Source organism: Taudactylus pleione, unplaced genomic scaffold (assembly GCF_031769625.1).
Source record: "Taudactylus pleione unplaced genomic scaffold, aTauple2 ptg000582l, whole genome shotgun sequence".
NCBI lineage: Eukaryota > Metazoa > Chordata > Amphibia > Anura > Myobatrachidae > Taudactylus > Taudactylus pleione.
Window position 1 is genome coordinate 739576 of NW_028284984.1, and position 23693 is coordinate 763268.

Consider the following 23693-nt stretch of genomic DNA (forward strand, 5'->3'; position numbering starts at 1 on the left):
GGATGCCGGGCGCCGGTCTCCCGGCGTCGGTAAAATGACCGGTGTCTAGATGTAGACTGCATACCGGAACCAACATGTATAATTACTGCTCTGCTTTGGTGTGCACACATGTGTCATCCTCTGCGGTCAGCAGCATTGCCCTAAAAAAATCCTACAGTGAACACTATCTAATTCTCTAGAACTGCTAAGCTAGGTCTTGGTCAATTGGGAAAATGCCTTCCCTTTACTTTGTGTGTGATCTCGACCAATGAAGTGCCAGCTTTACCTAACAGAACCAACCAAATACCAAATGTCTGAATATGACACATGTGTGAATCCCCTGCAGGATGAGCTCTGTAGTGTGTGTATTTTAATACAGAGAATGATGTACACTTGTATGGTATTCTGGTATTAATTATATTTGTAAGAGAATAGACTAAGAAGTGGGAGGAGTCCGGAATAGTAAGGGGGGAATCTATGCTAGGTGCAGACGTGGGGTGGGCCTGTGTGCTGTTAATGTCAGGGCCTATTTTTAGTCCCAGTTTGGCCCTGGGAGGAAGTAATCAGGAGAGACGGCATGCACTTGTTGAGTGAAGTGAACGGGCAGGAGTGTGAAAAGAGATGAGGTCAGAGATGTAAATGGGAGATGAATGGGTGAGGGCTTTGTAGGCGAGTGTAAGAACCTTGAATTGGGTTCTGAAGGGGAAGGGGAACCAGTTTAGGGCTTGAAGGATAGGGGAGGCAGACGTAGAACATTTGGAGAGGAAGATGAGCTGAGCAGCAACATTGAGGACAGATTGGAGTGGAGAGAGGTGGGAGTCTGGGAGGCCAGATAGGAGGATTTAGTAGCATCTAAGGTGAGAAAGGGTCTAATCTTAGAAATATTTCTGAGATGGAAACGGTAGGACTGCGAGAGGTGCTGAATGTGTGATTTGAAGGAGAGGGAGGAGTCCAGGATAACTCCAAGATAGCGCACTTTGGGGTTAGAGGAGATAGTTGTGTCATCAATTAACAGGCAGAGCAGAGCTGGGAGCTAGGCCCCAGTGATCAGCTGTGTGGTCTAATCGCTAGGGGGGGTTGCGGTAGCCGGAGGCGCAGCATGCGCAGCCACATTCTCCCTGTATTTTTCCGAAAAATACAGGGAGAAGTGAGTGGATGAGATTCGCAGGCACAGAGCTTTATCGCAAGCTCTGTCCCTACAAGGGATTTTTAATAAATTCTTGTGATATTTCTTATACTGGCAATGCGAATTTAGTTGCAAATATAACGCTACAACCGCGTTTTAAATGCTGATTGTAGTAAATGGGGTCCTTGGTGTGTTGTGCTGAGGATGGTTTTTAACCGTTTTTGCCCTGCTTTGAGGTCTGCCTGCAAAAGGACTAAATACCAAGGAGTAAATCTACTAAACGTCGGATTTGCTTTCGAATTGAAACCGAGGGGCATAGAAGGCAGATTGTACTCCAAAAAAACAGTATTACCCCTATTCCATAGAAAATCTGATGGCAATCAGCTGTCAATCTGCAGTGGAATAAAACCACTGCAAATATCACTATGATCTGTGCAGGCTTTGTTTTATTTATAAGGTGTAAAAATTTAAAAAAAGTCCCAGGCCTCTGAGCCAGGGCAAGTATTGGAAGATCGGCGGAGAAAAAAGGGTCCCACCTATATTCCAATAGCCAGCACTAGGCAGAACCAGCCGGGGCAGCTGACACTATAGCAGGGGGACACAAAACATGGGGTCCCTCTGCCATTACGTGAACTAGCCCCAAACTGGTTAGACCAGAGCTGGTAGCCCTAGGGAAGTGGGGATGTTTCTCCGCACCCCCTGGGCTTTGAGTGCTGGATAATAGTGTAAATAAATTGTAAGATAATATTGTTCCTTACAGGTGGCCTACAGGTCCCAGCAAGATTGCCCAGCATGCCAGGACATTAGGTGCCCGCTGACACCTGTGCTCCACTTGAAAAAATATTAAACAAAAGATGGGAGACACACACCAAGTATTGTAGTATTTAAATAAATACATTCCACACAACCCTTGTTGAGCCCTCACGAAACAAAAAACAACGCTACTGCTCCTCCTGGAGCCCCGTCGCGAATGAGAGGCCAGTCCGGGACATTCTCCATAGGAATTACTGGGGACACGCTGATTGGTCGGAGCATAAGAACCACCGCTTAGCAAATCTGTGGTTTCTATTCTTTTGACAGAAAAATACATTGATAGTTGGTTCAATGACATCTTGAAATTTTAAATGTTTAACATTAAAATATATTAGAGATGAGTGGGTTCGGTTTCTAGAGAACCGAAACCACCCAAATTTAGCATATCCGAGTCGGATCCAGGCAGACTCGGAGGTTCCCGCCTTACTCGGTTCTCGAAACCGAGGCAAAACCATAGAGACAGAAATCTCGCGGTTCGCAAGCTTTCGTCTCTATGATCAATGTAGTATATAAAGGACCACGCTACGGACGCCATTTCCACTCCGGCTGTGGAGACTGATCTGGGATGGTGGGTAGTGTAGGGCTGGGAGAGGTGCTGGTGCTAACTGCTGTGTCCTGGGCTGGTGACTGCTGATCCATTCTGGTCTCTGGTCACGGTGCTGGCACTATCACTGTGCTGTCTGCTGATCCATTCTGGTCTCTGGTCACGGTGCTGTCACTATTACTGTGCTGTCTGTGCTGATCCATTCTGGTCTCTGGTCACGGTGCTGTCACTGTCACTGTGCTGTCTGGCGATCCATCTGGGCTGTCTGCTGTGTCCTGGGCTTGTGCTGTGTCCATCTCTGGGCCCAAGTTCTGGACTCCAAAAAAAAAAAGTAAAAAAAAAAAAATCAAAGTGTCTTTTTATATGTTTCCGTGTGCATGCGTGTTAGGCTTAACCACAGTAGAGCACAAGAGCCAGCCAGCAATGCACGTTGCAACCTTGTGCTGCCCGACTACAGTCGTGTTCCAAAAAAAAATAATGAAAGTGTCTTATATTTTTTTCTTCTATGTGTACTTGTGGGTGTTAGGCATAACTGCAGTAGCGCACAAGAGCCAGCCAGCAACGCTGTGGATGCCGACTGACATTATTATAGTTTATTGACATTAAACTGCCATCCTGTCTGCCACTGCTGTGTGGCAATGTTTCATAGATGTCTGATATTTTTTTAAACTGCCGTGCGTTTGTGCCGCTGCTCTGTTGCTTACTTTAGCCAGGCAGCTCGCTGCAGCCTTTGGCCTATATTGGTGGAAAATAGTGAAATCAATATTGTGAGCTGTGAGGTGGTTAAAAATGCCTAGAAATGCCTGAAAATCATTGTTATTAAGGGTAATAATACTGTAGGAACAAAAACAGGCCCAAATTATGTGGTTTTAGCTGTTTTTATGATTTTTTAAGAAAAAATCCAGATCCAAAACCAAAACAAGAAAACAAAACACGGAGAAAAAAAATACAAAACCAGATTCAGATCCAAAACCAGGGGAGATCCAGATCCAAAACCAAAATCAAAATACGGGGGTCGGCGCACATCTCTAAAATATATCAGCAACAGTATTTTGTGTGCGTTTTCTGCTTATATTACTTCTATTTTATCTAGAAAAAAGGGAGGAAACTGAAATCTGAAAGATTAACTTTAAAAGAACAGAGCCGGAAGCAACAGGAAATAAACACTACTTCTGTCATCATTAGGCTACGCTTTTCTCTGACAAGAGCTACTAATCTTCTGAATAGCCTATTGTGTGGCTCTATAAATACTAGTAGTAACGTTTGTGCAACTAGAGACAATTCCACCAACTACTCCAACTACAGACGTTTTTCTCACTCTTGTCTGACTGATTAGTGAATTGCAAAATCAGGCTTCCTCCCATTATTAATGTTTATTTGCTAGAAATAGCACTGTTATTGTAACAGAGTATAAAAAGGAACAAAGGGAAATATGGTAACTTTTTTTGCACAAAGAATAACAATTTAAAATGATGTTTTTCTTGAAAAGAATGGAATTCACACACATACATGTACTGGAGACGATGGGCTCTATTTACTACAATCCGCATTTGAAATGCAGATCATAGTGTGATATTTTTGCATAAATTCGCAATATCATAGGCCAGTGGTTCCCAAACTTTTTCGAATCACGGCACCCTAGAGTATCAGCATTGTTTCCATGGCACCCCTGGGCCAAAAGTTTGTTATTGAGAAATTCAGAAAAAATGAAATGAAGAAAATTGTGCTTATTTGTCACCCTTATGGTGAGTACACTAGGTCCGACTATTATGAACGATATGAACGATAACGATATTGTTCATATCATTATCGTTGCAGTCACCAGCCTGACAACGGCCAACGATGCGCGTTCCCGCATGGACGATAAAGATATCTTTCATCGTCCATGCATGCCGGCCAACTTGGACGATATCATCAACTGTGCCTGTTCAGAGATGTGCCAGGAGGATTTCACTGAAAGATATATTTCAAGCCGTTGGTGGTACAGATCGTACAGTGTGTATGCACCATATGGCTCAGGTATGTGGTGACTGACAGGACTGTGCTTCTTTCTGTCCACATATTAGCACTGATTTTGCCTATCACACTGACTAAAAATCATTTTATTTTGTAGTGGACATCCAACCCAATGCACCCCTGTAAGTGTCCTGAGGCACCCCAGGGTGGGAACCACTGTCATAGAATCCCATCCCATTTAAAAAAAAAATACAGTGAGAAGGTGCCTGCGCATGCGCTGACCTTCTCACCATACAACCCCCCCCCGCACGCGTGACCACGACCCCCCATCCCCCCGAACTTTCACTTACCTCCGGTGCTCAGTGCTCGGTGACGTCTTCCGGGGCTCCGGTCAGCTGGTCCCCCATCCTGCACTTTGACCATGGTCAGCTGTTCTATGCTGCAGGAGCCGGGAAACTAGCTGACCGGAGCCCCAGAGGACATCACCGAGCACCAATCACCCAAGATGCAGGTGTTTTTTTTTTTTTGCAGTGAATAGCTTGTGGTCGGTTTAGACCACACAGCCAGTGGCGTAACTATAAATTTTGCTCCCCCATGCCAAAAAAGTTTCAGGCGCCCCCCCCCCAACCCAAAGATCAAACACACCCAAAGACTACGTTTAAGGTGTGTGGTTACATGATACAGCAACGTGCCTTACACATTATGACACACTAAGTAATGCCACTTATAACACAGTGTGCCACACCGGAATGCCCCTTACAACACATTATGCCAAACCGGAGTGCCCCTTACAACACATTATGCCACACAGCAATGCCCCTTACACATTACACACAATAATGCCACATATAACACATAATGACATACAGTAAAGCGCTTATAACAAATTTATGCCATGCTGTAATGCCCCTATTTCACATTATGCCACACTGTAATGCCACATACAACACATTATGCCACACAGTAATGCCCCTTACACATTATGCCACACAGTAATGCCCCTAATAGCACATTGTGCACACAGTAATGCCAAATACACATTATGCCAAACAGTAATGCCCATTACATCCCACCCTGACAGATCTACTTCACCAACCCTCCTTTCTGCTCCTGCCAGTCTGTCACCTCAGCTCAAGACAGGTTGCACAGTTTTTATGTCCATGTAGAACCAGATTATTGGGAACATAGTTTATAACCTGTAAACTGCGTGTATCAAATTAGTGCCCCTTATACAGTGCCCCCTGTAGTTGTGCCCCAAAATGCAATGCCCCCTATACTAGTGCCCCTTATGCAATGCCCCCTGTAGTAGTGCCCCTTATGCAATGCCCCCTGTAGTAGTGCCCCTTTTGCAATGTCCCCTGTAGTAGTGCCCATTATGCAATGCCCCCTGTAGTAGTGCCCCTTATGCAATGTCCCCTGTAGTAGTGCCCCTTATGCAATGCCCCCTGTAGTAGTGCCCATTATGCAGGGCCCCCTGTAGTAGTGCCCATTATGCAATGCCCCCTGTAGTAGTGCCCATTATGCAGGGCCCCCTGTAGTAGTGCCCATTAAAGTAGTGCCCCCTGTAGTAGTGCCCATTATGCTGGGCCCCCTGTAGTGCCCCTTCTAGTAGTTAGCCGCCTGTAGTTAGCCCCCTGTAGTTAGCCGCCTGTAGTTAGCCACCTGTAGTTAGCCACCTGTAGTTAGCCCCCTGTAGTTAGCCGCCTGTAGTTAGCCGCCTGTAGTTGCTCCCCCCCTCCGCGCGCACACAAACACACACACACAAAAGAAAAAAACACAAACACTTACCTTTATCCCCGCTCCAGTGCTGCTGCCGTCCATACCCCGGCGTCCGCTCCTCGGCACTATGGGAGTGACGTCATTACGTCACTCCCATAGTGCCCTGCGGGACCCGGAAGACGGAGGGAGCTCCATCCTCCGGCTGCCACCGGGGGTTTGAAAGGAGCCGGGCGCCCGCTGGTAACACACTCAGCGGGTGCCCGGCAGATGGAGGGTGCAGGGGGTGCGACCGCACCCACTGCACCCTCCGTAGTTACTACTACTGCCCCCGTCGCCCCCAAGCTACCCAGCGCCTCCAAGCCACCGCGGGGGCTGCGGGGGCAGTAGTTACGCCACTGCACACAGCTGATCACTGGGGCCCGACTCCCAGCTCTGCTCTGCCTGTTAGGGCTATTTCACACATGCCTGTTTTCACCGGCCAACTAAAAAACAGGCAAAGGTATTTTTTCACAATTTATTTTTAGTAACTTTGTCCAAATCACATTTCCCATTACAATTATGGGAACTGTGATATGCTTACTATAATATGTGATAATTAGGGGTTGGAGTAGAATGTTACAAATTCTTCTCCAATTGCCCTTTAGTAATTTTATGTTAAACTAAAATAATGTGAAAAGGTTGTGAAAACACCCAATTCACTTTATTTTAGTAAAAATAATGTTAATAAATAGAGCACAATGGGAGGAATTAGGAAGTATTAATAGGACAAAAGAAGAAAAGGAACTCTCATCTTTGCTTGGGGCACTCTTAAACAAAATATTAAACTATAACTTTTATTATGTATGTTACCTCCAACATATAATCACATGTACATTTATTTGTATTGACTTATTGAGGGTATTGATGGACGGCAATACATATTGTACCATTGGTGGATGCTATCACTATATTTTGAAAAACTGTATATAAATGTATATGTAGTTATATGTTGGAGATAAGAAGTAGTGAGTGCTAAAGAGACTACATATTGGTCTATTAGAAGACTATACTAGATAACTATTTAAGCTATTACCAGGTATTATATATTTTCTTACTACGGATTATATACAGAGAGTTGCCTATTTACTTGAACATGACTGCTGCCTATACTACTGAGTATTAACACTCAGTAATATCATACTATTTATTATTCATATTTTCGCTATATCATTGTTTGATACTTTGTGTTGTACGTTGTTTGTTTGTTGTTAAGATCATTTTAACATACATAATAAAAGTTATATTTTAATATTTTGTTTGAGTGCCCCCAGCAAAGATGAGAGTTCCTTTTCTTCTTTTGTCCTCTTAACATTAACACATGTACTCTCAGGGGAGCACCTCCACATGAGTGACTATTGTTTATTCATAATAGTAATTTCCTCTGCAATTGTGGATAACTATAGCATTATTACATATAAATTGATATACATTTCAGATCAGTTCCAACCCACCTGTGCTCAGGTCTCCCAGCTTTCCCCTGATTTCCCTGTAAACCTAAGGAATTAGGAAGTAGTTAGGAAGATCTTTGAACTACCCTGCCTAGAACTATCCTTCTATTCATGACAATAGGCTTGTGGGTAATGTTATTTACAGAACATCACTTTCAGGCAAAGCTTCATCCACCGCATTTTAAGGGCATAACCTGGGATTGTATAAGGACAGGAAATTTTGGTCAGCTTTGAGTCAAGGAATCACTAGCTGACAAGAACCTAATACTCCACCCTAAATTCTAACTAATGAAAAAACACACTGTGCAGATATTTTGCATTAGCATAGGAGGCTCTAGAAGGTTGTTCCCCCAAATAAAAGTGGTTTATCTCAACTTCTAACATTACTGGAACACTAAGCCAAGATCTGGCTACATCACAATAATACCTTCATCATGTCCTGATGCGGCGCTCTCTCCTTAAGTTTTCTTTTAGTCCTTGTACATACAGTATGACTGTTAATTGAGTTAAAATTCATTTTCTGAAAGCCCACTGGATGTGCATTAATGTTACAATATAAATAGAAAAACAAAAAATGCTATAAGCAAATGGATCGGAACCCATCTACTGACAATCATTCACTTTGCATCATTGTTTGCAACCAGGGGCATTGTAATACAGGAGGGGGCCGTATGCAATGTTCTTGGGGCTGCAAATAATTGCACAGGTGTATGAGCAGAAGACTCTAGCACAGTGCATGTGCCTTATTTCCTCCACAATTCCCACAATATCAAAGCATGCCGACGGAAATCAGACCCCTGTTTCAGATGGATATTTTGCACCTAGCATAGGGTGGGAGCAAATGCAGATAGAAATGCGGATGTAAAAACATGGGGCGGGATAGGTTTCCACATGGTCGCACACGGATCTTTGGCATACACAAGCAGATTCTTGCATTAATATAAGAAAGAAACTGCTGCAACCAAACGGAAAAGTGGCGGCGGATGCATGTGACTCAGTATAAGACCTGAAAAGTACAAGTTTTTGTCAATGATTTGTTCTTCAAAGCCCGTGTATATCAGCCATAGTCTCTCTCCTTTCTTTCCCGTACTCAAATTATGATTCAATCCTATTACCTTCTCCTGCAGATGTTAGACCCCTCTACTGTTCATATACACTTTTATATTTAATCAGTACATCTTGACGTCTCAAGAATAAACTAACATAAAATAGTCCAGGAAGGAAGCAGTAAAGTTATTGTAAAGATACCAGCATTATGAGGTGACTTGTGATCATCATTTCTATAGTGTTACACTTAAGGTATTACGCCTTCGACCCACCAGGCCAGACACTATACACCTACATTATTATAGGACAGTTATTTGTTTATGGCTAGTACATCCAGATAATGTTGAACATGGAAGGATTTCCCCTATTTGTGTACACCTATTTAATAAGGAGGAGCAAATCATTTATTTTTTACGCTTCCATCTCAGTGGGGTAGGTGGTGCTTGCACTGGCAATAGATTGTCAATTCATTTACTTACTATTCCTATAAAGATGTCTAGTCTAGATGTCTAGATTTTATTGGCCCTTTCTTATGAACCAAAATGAAGAGAGTATACTATTATCTATAGCTCAGTAACTATATTATATTGCTGCTGTCAGGGAATTTACTGTAGGCATAAGGAGAAGGCACATCTCACACTTTATTGGTGAATAGACAATACAACAAATTGAGTGTCTGTCATTTGTAAGAGTCTTTTCCATAATGCAGTGGATTATCAGACAGCAACACACAGCTCAGGACCAGGAGGTGTACTATTCAGCTGCAGAGGGAATGAAGGAAAGGGTGGCAGTGGTCCCTTCCAACAAGCCTGGGCCTTGGTAATTCCTTCCCCTCTATGTGCCCCTGCTATCGGGCATTTCTTTTCAGGAGCTCAGCAGACTCTGAAAAAAAAATACCTGATGACTATCTGTTTCCGGGCAGGCGATTGCATTCAGGGCCGTTTCTAGGGGCAGGCGACCCGTGCAATCGCACGGGGCGCGCCGCCTCCGACCTCTGCAGCAGAAACAGAATATTAACTGCCGGGCGCCCGCTGAGATTCAGTTACCAGCGGGCGCCCGGCAGAGCAGAGCAGAGCAGCCGGAGAGACGGAGGCTCCGGCTCCCGGGTCTCCCCCAGTGTGCACTATGGGAGGACGTCATGACGTCTTTCCCATAGTGCAGAGGAGCAGCCGAGCGGAGCGGACGCCGGAGCGGGGCTGAAGGTAAGTGTTACTGTTTTTTTTTTTTATGTGCAGGCAGCCTGGGGACATTACTCTGGGGGCACTTCTGCGGGGGGAGACACCACTACTGGGGGCACCCGGGCACTACTACTGGGGACATTACTCAGGGGGCACTTCTACTGGGGGCATTGCTTAGGAGGTACCACTACTGGGGGTATTACTCAGGGCCCAGGGGCACTACTACTGGGGGCACTACTACTTGGGGCTTTACTACTTTGGGCACTAGTACAAAGGGAGCATTACTATTGGGGAGACTAATACCGGGGCATTAATACTGAGGACACTATTACAGGGGGCATTACTATTTCGGGCAATACAACTGGGGACACTACTACTGGGGCACTACAACAGGGACCATTACTATTGGGGGCATTACTGATGGGGGCATGACTACAGGGGGCACTACTAATGGTGGCATGGCATAGGGGGCACCACTCCTGGGGGCACTACTACTGGGTGCACTGTATAAAGGGCACCACTACTGTGGGCTCTGCATAAGTTGCACTACCACTGTGGGCACTGCATAAGGGGCATAAATACAGGGGACACTGCATAAGGGGCACAAATACAGGGGACACTGCATATGGGGACAACTACAGGGGGCACTGCATAATGGGCACTTTTGCCTGAGAGCCAATGGGGGGGAAGCCTAAGACCTGTAGCGATGGAATGGCAAGGGAGGGGGCTGGAATGAAGTGTGTATTATGTGAATCTTGTTTTTTCAATGTGTTTTTTGTGGTTCTGGATTTAATAATGTATTTGAGGTGGATGTGGTTTTAAAACGTAGTTTATGTGCCTCTGGCTTTTCCAATCTATTATGTGGAAGTGGTTTGTTGCAGTGTATTTTATGTGGAAGTGGTTTGTTGCAGTGTATTTTATGTGGATCTGGCTTTTATTTTCAATGTGCTGGGTTCGCTCCCAACGCGACTAAAACTGGGTGTGATGCAAGGTCATACTTCTGCAAATGTCACACCAAAGGCATGCACACAGAAATGCGGCGTTGGCTTGTGACAGCGCATGCTGTCTGTCTTTTGTTTAACTACATATATTTTTCAGCGCTTTGCCCCTGACAGGTTAGCCAACCCAGTACTCAGTAGTCACAGTGGCTGTCATTCTGTGGTCTTTCGAGATCACACTCCCTTACTGTGATACCACACCCCCTCACGATGAGGCCACGCCCACTCCACAATATTACTGCTTCGAGGGAGGGGGGGGGGGGCGCATTTTGACTGCTCCCACTGGGAGCCTCAAACCCTAGAAACTGCCCTGATTGCATTAACACATAGGATCCATTAACTTATCGCAGATCCTATGTGTATTCGCCCGAAAACAGTTATTTTTCGTGCGAATAAGAAGGGATCTAATTGAATTGCCCGAAGACAACTCAAGTGTTAAAATCCTGTTTTATTTGCCCAAAAAATATCGGGTCTATTTGAATTTTCCCCTTAATGTTACAATACATGTACTGTAATATGATGCCCTCAGTTCATCTTATGCCACACAGTAGTGCCCCAATTCATATTATCCACATATTTAGCAATGCTGAGTTCAATATATGACATGACATAGACTGCTCCTGTGTGACTTTAGCTTAAACCTGTCATCAAGTAAAATGCATGTTTTCTATATCTCCTTTTAGCAGAACCAGTTATTTTACTTGTAAACTAGAACACCTGCTATGTTAAGTCAGACTTCAGGTCTTTTGGTAACCAGTGCTTTAAAGTGCCTGACCACCTCTGTCTACCTCATAATTGTAGTCCTAATGTGGTGCTTCTCTTTGTGGGTTCTGGGTGGCTCGTCTCTCCTTAGCATGCACCGTGGGTGGCGGAGGTTGTGAGTGTATGTGGCTCCCACCTCTTGTGTGTGGCAGGGGCTACAGCAACATTAAGTGGAAGCCCAGGAATACTCCCTCCTATATGGGGCAGGGAGGCAAGATGGAGACTGGCTTCCCCCCAGAAAGGTTAAACAAATATGGTGAGTGTGTGTGTGGATAGATAGATAGATAGATAGATAGATAGATAGATAGATAGATAGATAGATAGATAGATAGATAGACAGACAGACAGACAGACAGACAGACAGACAGACAGACAGATAGATAAATAGAAACAAACCAGTAGAGGGCGCTTATCAATAAAGCTGACTGACAAGGATTAAATTGTTCTAGGGAGAATCTAATGTTTAGAAGTTACAAATCTGCCCTAACAAACAAGATACCAATGATGCTACACTCAAAATACAGTAGATAATATCATAGGGCTATACACCCAATACAACAATTACAAAATCTACTATATAAAATTGAAAATTTGTCCTTCTGTCATTCTGTCCTTCTGTCTTTCTATACAAATCCACCGTTTTTCAAGCCAAGATCGTGAAATTTTACATACGAGCGTATTAAAAAACGGCTGAGGCAACTAAAAAAATTGGAAATCGAAATGAATTACTGTTACTAAAATTTTTCCTTCTGTCTTTCTATACAAATCCACAGTTTACAAGCCAAGATCTCTCATGGTTCTACTTACTCCTAAAACACCAAAGAAGAATAAAAGCATTGTCCTGTTTGGTTTATTGTTAGATGCAGATTTGGACACCATTCTTCTTGGGCCATCTGCAAGGTCAATAATTTGATTTTATAACATGCATTTTGCTACATACTAAGGAATTATGGAATTTTATTCTGTAGCATATACAGTCAGGTGCATAAATATTGGGACATTGACAGAATTTTCATATTTTGGCCTCTATTCACCACCACAATGGCTTTGATATGAAACAAACAAGATGTGCTTTAACTGCAGACGTTCAGATATAATTTGAGGGTAATTACATCCAAATCAGGTGAACGGTGTAGGAATTACAACGGTTTCTATATGTGCCTCCCACTTTTTAAGGGGCCAAAAGTAATGGGACAAACTAAACAATCCTAAATCTAACTTTCACTTTTTAATACTTTGTTGCAAATCCTTTGCAGGCAATTACAGCCTGAAGTCTGGAACGCATAGACATCACCAGACGCTGGGTTTCATCCCTGGTGATGCTCTGCTAGGCCTCTACTGCAAATGTCTTCAGTTCCTGCTTGTTCTTGGGGCATTTTCCCTTCAGTTTTGTCTTCATCAAGTGAAATGCATGCTCAATCGGATTCAGGTCAGGGGATTGACTTGGCCATTGCATAACATTCCACTTTTTAGCCTTAAAAAACTCTTTGGTTGCTTTTGCAGTATGCTGCGGGTCATTGTCCATCTGCACTGTGAAGTCCAATGAGTTCTGAAGCATTTGACTGAATATGAGCATATAATATTGCCCGAAACACTTCAGAATTCATTCTGCTGCTTTTGTCAGCAGTTACATCATCAATAAATACAAGGGAACAAGTTCCATTGGCAGCCATACATGCCCACGCCATGACACTACCACCACCATGCTTCACTGATGAGGTGGTATGTTTTGGATCATGAGCAGCTCCTTTCCTTCTCCATACTCTTCTCTTCCCATCACTCTGGTACAAGTTGATCTTTGTCTCATCTGTCCATAGGATGTTATTCCACTACTGTAATGCAAACTCTAATCTGGTCTTCCTGTTTTTGGTGCTCACCAATGGTTTACATCTTGTGGTGAACCCTCTATATTCACTCTTGTGAAGTTTTTCTCTTGATTGTTGACTTTGACACATATACACCTACATCCTGGAGAGTGTTCATATACACCACCACTGCACTACCGACACTGTCAGCACACATGCAATGAGGACACCGCTGGCACCCCTGCTTTGCCGACACCACCGGCACCCTGCACTAAGGACACTACCAGCACCCCCACACTACTGCCCCACAGATTGAGGACTCCGTCAGCGACCCCGCACTGCCACTACTCCCACACCGAGGGCATGCCTGCACAGCCGAAACTGTCACCACTCCTGCACTGAGGACACCGCTGGCACCCCCGCTCTGCCGACACTGCCGGCACTATGCACTCAGGACACTGCCAGGGCCCCCACTCTGCCAACACCGCCACACTGCCAACACTGATGGCACTTCCGCATTGAGGACACCACTGACACTCTCGCATTGAGGACACCGCCAGCACCCGGCACTGCCGACACTGCTGTCACAGTAAGTCCACTATTGGTGTATCCAACACACACTGTATAACACACTGTATCTGTGTTGGATCTTGGAAGCTGAACTGCCACATGTTAGTACTGCCCACTGTGTCGCTTAGCTTAGTCAGCCAGCTAGCTGGATGCAACCTTTTGGCCTTAACTAGATGAAAAAAATAATATTGTGAGGTGGTCAAAATTGATTGGAAATGACTGGAAATAAATGTTATTGAGGTTAATAATACTGTAGGAACAAAAACAGGCCCATTTTATGTGATTTTAGCTGTTTTTATGATATTTTAAGAAAAAAAAATCCAGATCCAAAACCAAAACCTAAAAACAAAACACCAAGGAAAAAAATCCCAAACCAGATTCAGATCCAAAACCAGGGGAAATCCAGATCCAAAACCAAAACACGAGGGTCGGCGCACATCTCTACTATTGATATTAAGCCAGGCTTATTATGAGTCTGAATATGATAAAAATTGCTTTCTGCATCCATGAGGAGAGATCCATCTGATTTAGAATCAGGCCCATAAAGATGGCAACTATACTGGGATGCAAAAACGCAGCTCTGCAGCACAAATTTTTATTTATACTTGCTCATGCATCAGCTTACACAACTAGATGGTGTCAACAGTGGCGACCAAACTTTTTGTCTACCTCCTTGGTTGCTGGACCGCACTATGGAACTCACAAAGGCTACTTCCGGTTCATTCCTTTGTCAGCCCCTGAAGGGTAAAACCGATGGGATGAATGATACACACCGTGGAGACCCTTATCTTCACAAATGTACCACTCAAGGTATAAGATTTTTCTACCCTTATTCTAGGGCTCAGAGTTGTGTATCCTTTTTGTGGATCTCAGAGCCTCCTTACGCATTTCGGCACCTTATGAGACTTCATCAGTACATTGCTGAAATAAGATGATATAGGGGTCTATTTACTAAGGGGAGATAAGGGGTTAGAAACGCTAAAGGCAAAGAAAATCCCTGTATATGCTACTTCTCAGTACGTACTAAAGGGATTTTCTCTGCCTGCAGCCTGCCAGCACTAAGGGCAGGCTGCAACATCGCACTGCACCTGGGCTACTTAGTGCAGCCATAGACAGCTACGGCAGCACTAAGTGTCCCAGGTGTTACTAAGGGGAGAGGACAGTTACCGTCTGGTGACTTCTCCAGCGCTGATATCCCCTCCTGAAGCTGCCAGTATCTGCTTCTCCTCACTGGTGAAGCTGGAAGCGCTTGTTGTCATTTTAAAGTGTGTTGATAAAGAATTTACAAAAAAAATTTAAAAAAGTTCACTGCTGCAGCTGCCGGCCAAGATGGTGAGTCAGGCACAGGCTGTCAGTCGAAAGAGGTCTTAGCTGTTACTGCCTAGGGGGGTCACTTAGCAGTCACCCTCCTCGGCAAGTCTATTTTTAGTAACAGCTGCGGTAGCCGGCTCCTGCTTCACAGCGGTAGCAGTTGAAGCAGGAGTGGCGTTAACTTCACGGTATGTGGAGTCTTTGTAAATAGACCCCATAATCACCAATAATTATCCACAGATTGGAGTGTTTTTCAAAAGAATAGCAGAAAAAATCCCACCCCTATATAGGTGTGTTTCTTACACCTGGTAACTTTACCACTCGCCACTGTGATTCAAGTTGTGACTCCGCAGGCTCTAGGAAAAATGTGTGTACAGTATATATATAAAGAGAGAGAGAATATATGATTTAGATACGTATGGATAGTAAGCAGATGTATAGTTCAATAGGAAATGCATCAAAAAGGTTTGTCAAATTGTAAGGACACCAATAATAGTTCCATATGATGAGCATCAGTGGGTCTGATATATAAGGCAATTATTCGTGGTATATTAAGTAGCGTTCCCGCTAGGCCGTTTTAGCGGGGCACGGCGCCCTGCCCTCCTTCTGGAGGGCAAAAAGCACCCTGCCCTCCAGAAGGAGGGCGAAAAGCGCCCTGCCCTCACAGCCTGCGGGTGCCGTCTTCACCCGCGGTACGCAGTGTCTCGCAGGTGGAGAAATGTGCGGTGACCCGGTCACCGCCGGAGAATAGACACATCTATTCTTACTGTCTGCAGCGCTTGGGGGCTGCCCGGCATGTCCGTAAGTGCCGGGCACGCCCCCAAGTATGACAAAAAGGGACGCGTCTTATAGACACGCCCCATTTTCATGACCACGCCCCTTTCTCGGACGCACGCGCGCCTTTAGCGTGCTCACAAAGTTGCCCTCTCTAGCTCCGGCGCCCTGCCTGCTGCCGGAGCTAGAGTGAACACTATATTAGGAATGTACTGAGTAACAATAGGCTCAATGAAAAAAACACAAGGAGGGCTTGGGTAAGGTCCTGATTGCTGAGAAAAGGTCTTTGCTCTTTATGTGAAAGTTCACGGTGTGATAAGTCCAGGTACATACTATGTGAGGCAGCTTCTCTCTGGAGGAGGATGGGGAATCTTGATTGTAAAATGAAGGTCACCCTAAAGGTTCTGCAGTAGCCTGGGGGATCATTCTGAATGTGCAGCACTCTCAGCTACTCTAACAGGGTGAATTGGCAGGGCTACAGGTATGCTGTGTGACAATGGACGGAGATCACTGGAACAGCAGGCTGACGGCACAGCGGGCAGCAATGGCACAGACGTATGGGAAGATGCAGGGGTCTGGGACGGAGGTCTCTAGCACGGTTTGTGACAGCTACAGCAGTAGCGGGTGGAAGATTGGTGGTCAAGTCGGATCCCTCTGCTGTGCATGATGTAGATGTAGGAGCCCCTTTAGGGGTTGGGCGCCTCCATTGTCTCTAGGAGATCCACCCCTGTCCTGGGGTTAACATTGCTGGGAATGATGGTCACCACGGCCACCCTGTCCAGTCTGAACCTCTCGGGGATCTTGGAGGGACCCATTGACAGGAGTCTTGGGAGGGTAGGGGGAACGTTACGTGAGGGGAAGGGTGCCTGTGGCGCGAGGCTACTGGCACGCTCAGCAGCAGTACAGCATGGACAAGAGAGACCAGCTCAAATTCATGTCCGGCGGTGACATTGAGTGGAATCAGTGAAGTCCCCCCTCTTCTTGATTGATATGCACCTCCTGGGTGCTGGGTTGTTTCCGGTTGCCCAGCCTTTGCTCCACTCATTTAATAATGCTCCATGGTGGCTCCCCAGTGTGTCATCCTCTGGAGAAGTGCAGGGAGCAATTCAACACTAAAAAAATGAGCAGAGCGCAACTCATCAGTTAAAAATTTAACAGGGCGTGCAGTGTTCTCCCCAGAATTTTTTTCCAGCCGGGTTGCATCAAGAAGTAGCCGAGTGGGGGCCTTGAAAATAATAAAATGTTTTAAACCCAGACCTTATAATGATTTAAACTTCAAATAACATTTTATATATTAATTCTTCTCTTCTTATTAGAGGCCCAGTCTGATTATGAAAAAGCTGCAAACTCTGTATGATCTGTTCTTTTCTATACAGCTCCCAGATACTGTCCCCACTTGCAGGCTCCCAAAGTGCCGGGTGGTGGCTGCTTCCTGCCGGGTGGTGCACCAGCAAAAAACAGTCTGGGGAGAACACTGGCGTGGTACTGGCAAAACAGTCTAGCGGGAACACTACAGCTGCAATCCTTTCTCTGCCTAATTGGTCCCATACATCTAGGCTGTATCAGAACAATTCCTCGTTCTGCCAACGCCGAGTCCAGGGGGATCAGAGAAATCCAACATGTCGGACAATCTAGATTCCCTGATTCCGACCCAAAAACGGTTGGAATCGGCGAGTCTGGGATTTTTAACGTGTTGAATTTTCCCAATTCCCCGATGGATCTCTGATCATTGATGTCTATCTGCCATGGTTGGTGGAAAGGTCAGAGGGTGTTGGGGAAGTTAATGACCAAACTTTAAGAATCCAACACAATCATTTTTTGTACAGGATGTACATTTGTTTCAATGTACATCTGCACTTAATTTTCCTTGTGAATCTTGGACGGGAAGAGGAAAAAGATGTACTGTAGCAAGTATCCATACTTCATTCATATTTATGAATAACAGCGTTTCTTTCTTTTATAAAAAACGTAATGCGCTTTTCTGTGACTATTTCAACCGCGGCAATGAATGCAGAACAATATACTGGAACATATGCAGGAAAGAGTTTCTACAGGTCCATAACTAAGGGTGTGCAACCGTTGCTGCTGACCAGAATGTCAACTTTTAACATGTTGACGCTGGAATATTAACATATGGTTATTTGCTTATTTTAGCCTATCCTTAAACCTAATCTCTAACCCTAACCCTAAAAAAAAAATCTGAAAAAACATATGCCGACATTCTAGTGTCGAAATGTTAAATGGCGACACTGAATGTCGTAAGATATCACTTTGTACTCTTGACATGAACAAGCTGTTATTGTAACCCCTGACCCTGTCAGGAGAATTTCAATACATACTAAACTATGGGCCTAATTCAGACCCGCTCGCGAGCACTGAGCACTCGCAAGCGGGTCGATGTTGGCCAAGTGCGCATGCGAACGACGGAGGCGGCTCCGTCATGCGCATGCGCGAGACCCGGATAGCGACGGGCAAGCCGTTGCTATGGGTCTCGCTACAAAGGGGGCGTGCTGTCGATGGTGAGTGACAGCATGCCCCCTTTGGTGGGCGTGCCGGGGGCGTGGCTGGCCTGATGGAGGCGTTCCCATGGGTATGCCTACCGTCTGGGGCCGGCCCCACTGACATCACAAGTGATGTCAATGGGAGTGCTTTCGGCTCTGATAGAGCCAAAAGCACTCCAGGGCTTGCGGCAACGAGACCCTACCACAAGGGTCTCGTCGCAAGCCCGATGGTTGCGATGGTGTTGACCATCGCGACCATCTTCCTGGCCGCTCGCTATAGCTGTGGGTGGTCACCCACAGCTATACGAGCGGCCGGAAGGCCGCTCTAAAAATTCAGAAGGACGGCCCTGATTCAGAGCGAGCGCTCTGTCAGAGCGTCCGGCTCTGAATCAGGGCCTGTGTTCTTACTGCTGCCACATGTGGTGATCAGTAATTATACTTATCGGAGAAATCTGGCGAGCTATGTTACATCGGCTTCACCGACATAATGAAACTGGTATATACCACAACAGCTGTGTGGCTGAGTGAGTATGGCCAAAATATAAACAGAATTACAGAGTGACCGCTTTATGGTGGGCTGGCCAGTCCATAATTACATGTGTGAATCATATCTACAAAATCCCCATATATTTTAGGGGTACTTTTCTTCAAGCAAGATGTCATTCTCTAGAACAGTCACTGACAGTCAATACAATAAACTTCATTTTGTGGCTTTCCAATACAATTATGTAAGGTCTTCAGCTTGACAGGATAGACAAACTGCAAAGGGACAAATTAATAAAAAAATTAGATGAGTTTCTGCATGCAAGTGTGATGTAAAAAAATAAATATCCCAGTGGTGATGAAAATGCATAGCCTGAGTACTTGTATTATTCTATAGCTACTGGCACCCAATTACAAGTAAAGAAAGACTATTTGTTGGCACTAGTAAATTCATTGTAAAGAAAATACAAGAGATGACACTGTATTGCTTGGGCATTTCAGCAATTATGTGAGTAAATTATGTACAAATTTAAAACAAAAGTAGAGATATTTACTGGACTGAAAGTTATTGTATGTCTAATGGTGCATACAAATGGTCAGATATGTCAGATCATCGATTTCGTTGAATGATAATGATGAACGATGAACGATTGATCGATTTCATCAACGATTTGAACGATTTTATGAACGATGAATGATTGAACGATTTCTGACAGTATTAAAATTAATTAAATCGTCCAAATCTTACTGCAAACACAGTCGATGTCAGATATCGTTATCTGACATGCGGGAACGCACATTGTTGGTCGATGCATGCCCAACATTTCAAAGATATGAACGATTTTTACAATCGTTATGGTTCAGCTCGTTAACAAAATCTGACCGTGTGTATGCAGCATAACTGTATGTGACGTAACAAAATAAACCACTCAGTCACTGCTGCTTTGTTCTGTGTACAGAAGATCACAATAACCAGAAGTCAGGCCATTGATAAGTTACAGCTCACGTCACAAGTTAACAATCACAAATAGTACAATTCACAGACATTTCCTACTAGATCAGCGGTTCTCAGCCTGGGGTTGTCATTCTGACGTTCAGGGGTACGTGAAGAATTTTCTGTAGTGGTGAAAGGGGTGGACGGCATCCAGGTGATGATCAGACACACAGGGAAAGCAGTGTCCTTGGGATCTCTACCCCTATGCATCACACTAGGATCCTAATAACAGGCAGTGACTGGCATGATCATGGGTGTTTATGACATAGAAGAGAAATCCAGATCATTTCTGACACAACACAAAGATAACTTCCCAGTTGTACTAATGTACCTACAGTATATGCCCTTTTCCTTGCATTTCCAATCATTAATACAAGGATATGGAGAGAATTTCTCCTGATGTGATGATATAAGTGTATGTACAGTATTATTGAATATACTGTTTACAAACATTTTTGCTTAATCTCTGTGGCTATCTAGTTCTGCCATTAGATATACAAAGAATCTTTCCCGTTAAGTATTTGTTAATACTACTGTGATGCCGAATGTATAATATGAGTGTTCTAGTCTTTCTCAGTTTATTCCGCTTTCCCATCAGTTCAGACAAGTGTCCTGATGTATAACATTAGCTACTAAACTCTGTATTTTTTGTTGTTAATTAGACTTTTTCATTTAACTATTATTTTTATTGTTTACTCAATGGCCCCTGTTAGAGAGTACTTGTCCTTCCTTGGGTTTTCCGATACTACAGCACCCCTAGGGGTATATTTACTAAAGGTGCATTTTAATCAACTTTGATCCATTTAAAATCGATGAAAATCTATTAAAATAGATCAACAACGATGTTGTGTTTCTGGGGCTAAATCACACATTTACTAACAGACAATTTTTGATTCGTTTTTTTAAGTATTAGTAAATGTGTGATTTAGTCCCAGAAACACAACATCGATGTTGATTGATTTTTATCTACTGTATTTCATCGATTTTAAATAAATTAAAATGGACCTTTAGTATATATACCCCCAAATGTCATAACTCGTGACTATGACATCACCCAATGACAGTGCATGTAAGTAAGGGCCCCATTTATAAATGAACGAAAACACCAGCGGCAATTTTCGTTTAGTATCACTGTGAAACAAAGGAAAATGCCATTAGTATTTATCAATACTTACCCCTCCGGCAAAGGTCCAGCGAAGTTCTCCTCAACCGCAGGATCCTCCTCTCACCTGCTTGCAGCCTAACGCTGACAGCGCCAGGCGCTGGTGTAATCCGCATACGCATCGGTCCGTCTCCGCATGTGTTTGACAGGGGGACCTGGCAATGCCTGGAAGGCTTCGCTGAAGCCGGAAAGGCACTGCCGGATCTCCATTGTCGTAGCCCAAGCAGGGGTGCCGAGAGGGGGGGGGGGGAGCAGGTACAAATTACCCGGGCCCAGGCTTGCTGGAGGGGCCCGGCGGGGGCCCTGGTCTGGCACCACCCCCCATCCCTCCTACATCACAGCAGCCCAGCACACACTGCTGTGTGCTGGGCTGCAGTGGGAGACTGCTCGCAGCAGCTGGAGCAGTCTCCTATGCCTATGGGGGGAGCGATCATGCTGATCGTGACCCCCATTGGCTGTGCGCCAGGCTGAGGGGCTCACAGTGCCCCCCTCCCAGTGAAGCGGCTCTGCTAAAATGTTTTTTTTATTCTGGGTTTTTTTCCTAAGGGGACGTGGCCACGCCTCCCCTGATTAGACCACGCCCCCTGTCACCCGGGCCCGCCGCGGCTCTTGGCTGCCCTGAGCCCAAGGTCCATTAAATGTGAGCTTGTTAGTAGGAATGGGGGTTATCCTGTCAGAGAAGTGGGCAGAGGTTTTCAACATTTCTGTCAGAACATGGTACTTTCATGTCACCATGAGATAGAGAATAATAAAGCATTGGCCCTGAGACATCCTTACAGAAAGGGTATATTTTCTTCTAGCCGGCAGATAGGACGAAGGTATAGGCGGTTGAGAGGACGCCATTGCTACAGAACTTGCCAGGACTCAAGGTGCTCGTAATTTGCAAATGGGATGATGAAAGCAAAGACACTTTATTTTATTATGTCAGACATAGACATTGCATCACTTTTTGGGGGGCATTTATCAAAGCTGGGAGAGAGATAAAATTATGAGATAAAGTACCGACCAATCAGATTCCAATTTACATTTTGCAGGCTGTGTTTAAAAAATTGTAATTAGAAGCAGATTGGTTGATAATTATTTTTTACAATTTTATCTCTCCCCCAGCTTTGATAAATGCCCCCCCCCCCCCCCTTTGTATATAAAATAACAAAAATCCCAGTTTAGAGAGAAAGGTATCCATAATTTGCTGGAATACACACAATTTTTGTATTACAAAAATAAAGAAAACAGAAATGTGTAATGTGACTTTGAACAACATACTGTAGGGTGTTAACCTATTAACAACACAACACAAACTGTATATACACTATTTCCAGATACACCCCAGCAGCTGCACATAACATAAGAGAGGAATTCTCTACCACACCATACTGCATCTAAGTTTGTCAAAACTCTCATCTGTTCCATAACAGATTCATTAATATTGTATATTAATCTACTGTATTTACAAAGCCCTGTCAAAGCATTTTACAAATTACTCAGAGGCAAATCACTGACAGAGGTAGCATCATGTATATAGCACATAGTACTAGTGGCAAACAAAAACAAAATAGTTTTACATCTCAGCCCCTCAACAATGGGTCAATTTTGAGTTCAACTGTTTATTTTATGATTTATATTACAATACAATATTTTGTCTGCTGAGTGAAGTTACTGTAACCAATGTAGATGGTAATGCCAAAGACATATATTACACGAGGACATATAATAAATATAGTAACGTGCTGCATAAAAAAAAACACAGTGCACAATATAAAAAAGAAATGCACAGTACAGAGGATATCAGGCTATGTGCAGCCTGTGTGCATATGGACCATTGAGAATTTCGCAGTAGCACAGCCCATTGTGATGATATAAATCGCAAATAACTACAGTACTATATGGGCAACAGCTTCAATGATCAGCACAAGGCACACTTGATTATTGGGATAGGAAATATAAATATAGTATATACATATATTCATACATATATACAGTATATGGGTATGAAGGATATGAAGGATAGAGGATGCCGAGATCAGGTGCACAGGTGAGATTACAATTATTACATTACCGAGGTGGACAGAAAATGCAGCTTACCAAAATAGACCGTCTTGTCACATTTAGGGCACTTGGATGCCATGTCTGTAAAGCGTCCTTTGTGGCTGATGTGCTGCTGCTGCCGGTGCTGTCTCCCACCACGTTCTCTGTAGAGCCTTGGTGCGTCAGTGACAAGCAGTTCCACTCACTCCCCGCTCCTACTATTCCTCCTACTCCATATTCCTACTGCTCCTATTGGCATAACTCCCCGACCCCGCCCTTCATTATCCCTCGTCTGCTGCTTCTACTGCTGGCGGCTACTGCTTGTCAAAATGCCATCTTCTTCTACAATGAGAATCAAAACAAATAGCTCGGTTTGTGCATTGTATGTTTATATATATATATATATATATATATATATATATATATACAGTATACATATATATTCAAGTCACAATAGCT

General features: G+C 44.2%; 1 protein-coding gene across 1 annotated transcript in view; it reads right to left on the reverse strand.

Annotated features, from left to right (window-relative positions):
- The window catches only part of LOC148481402 (cysteine-rich protein 2-like), a 191454-nt gene extending 168041 nt beyond the window's left edge, over positions 1 to 23413 (reverse strand). The window contains exon 1 of the mRNA XM_088453533.1: positions 23292 to 23413. Coding sequence (XP_088309659.1) covers positions 23292 to 23334 — 43 coding nt within the window. The 5' untranslated portion in view covers positions 23335 to 23413. The remainder of the gene's footprint in view (positions 1 to 23291) is intronic.
- Positions 23414 to 23693: the final 280 nt, after the last annotated feature.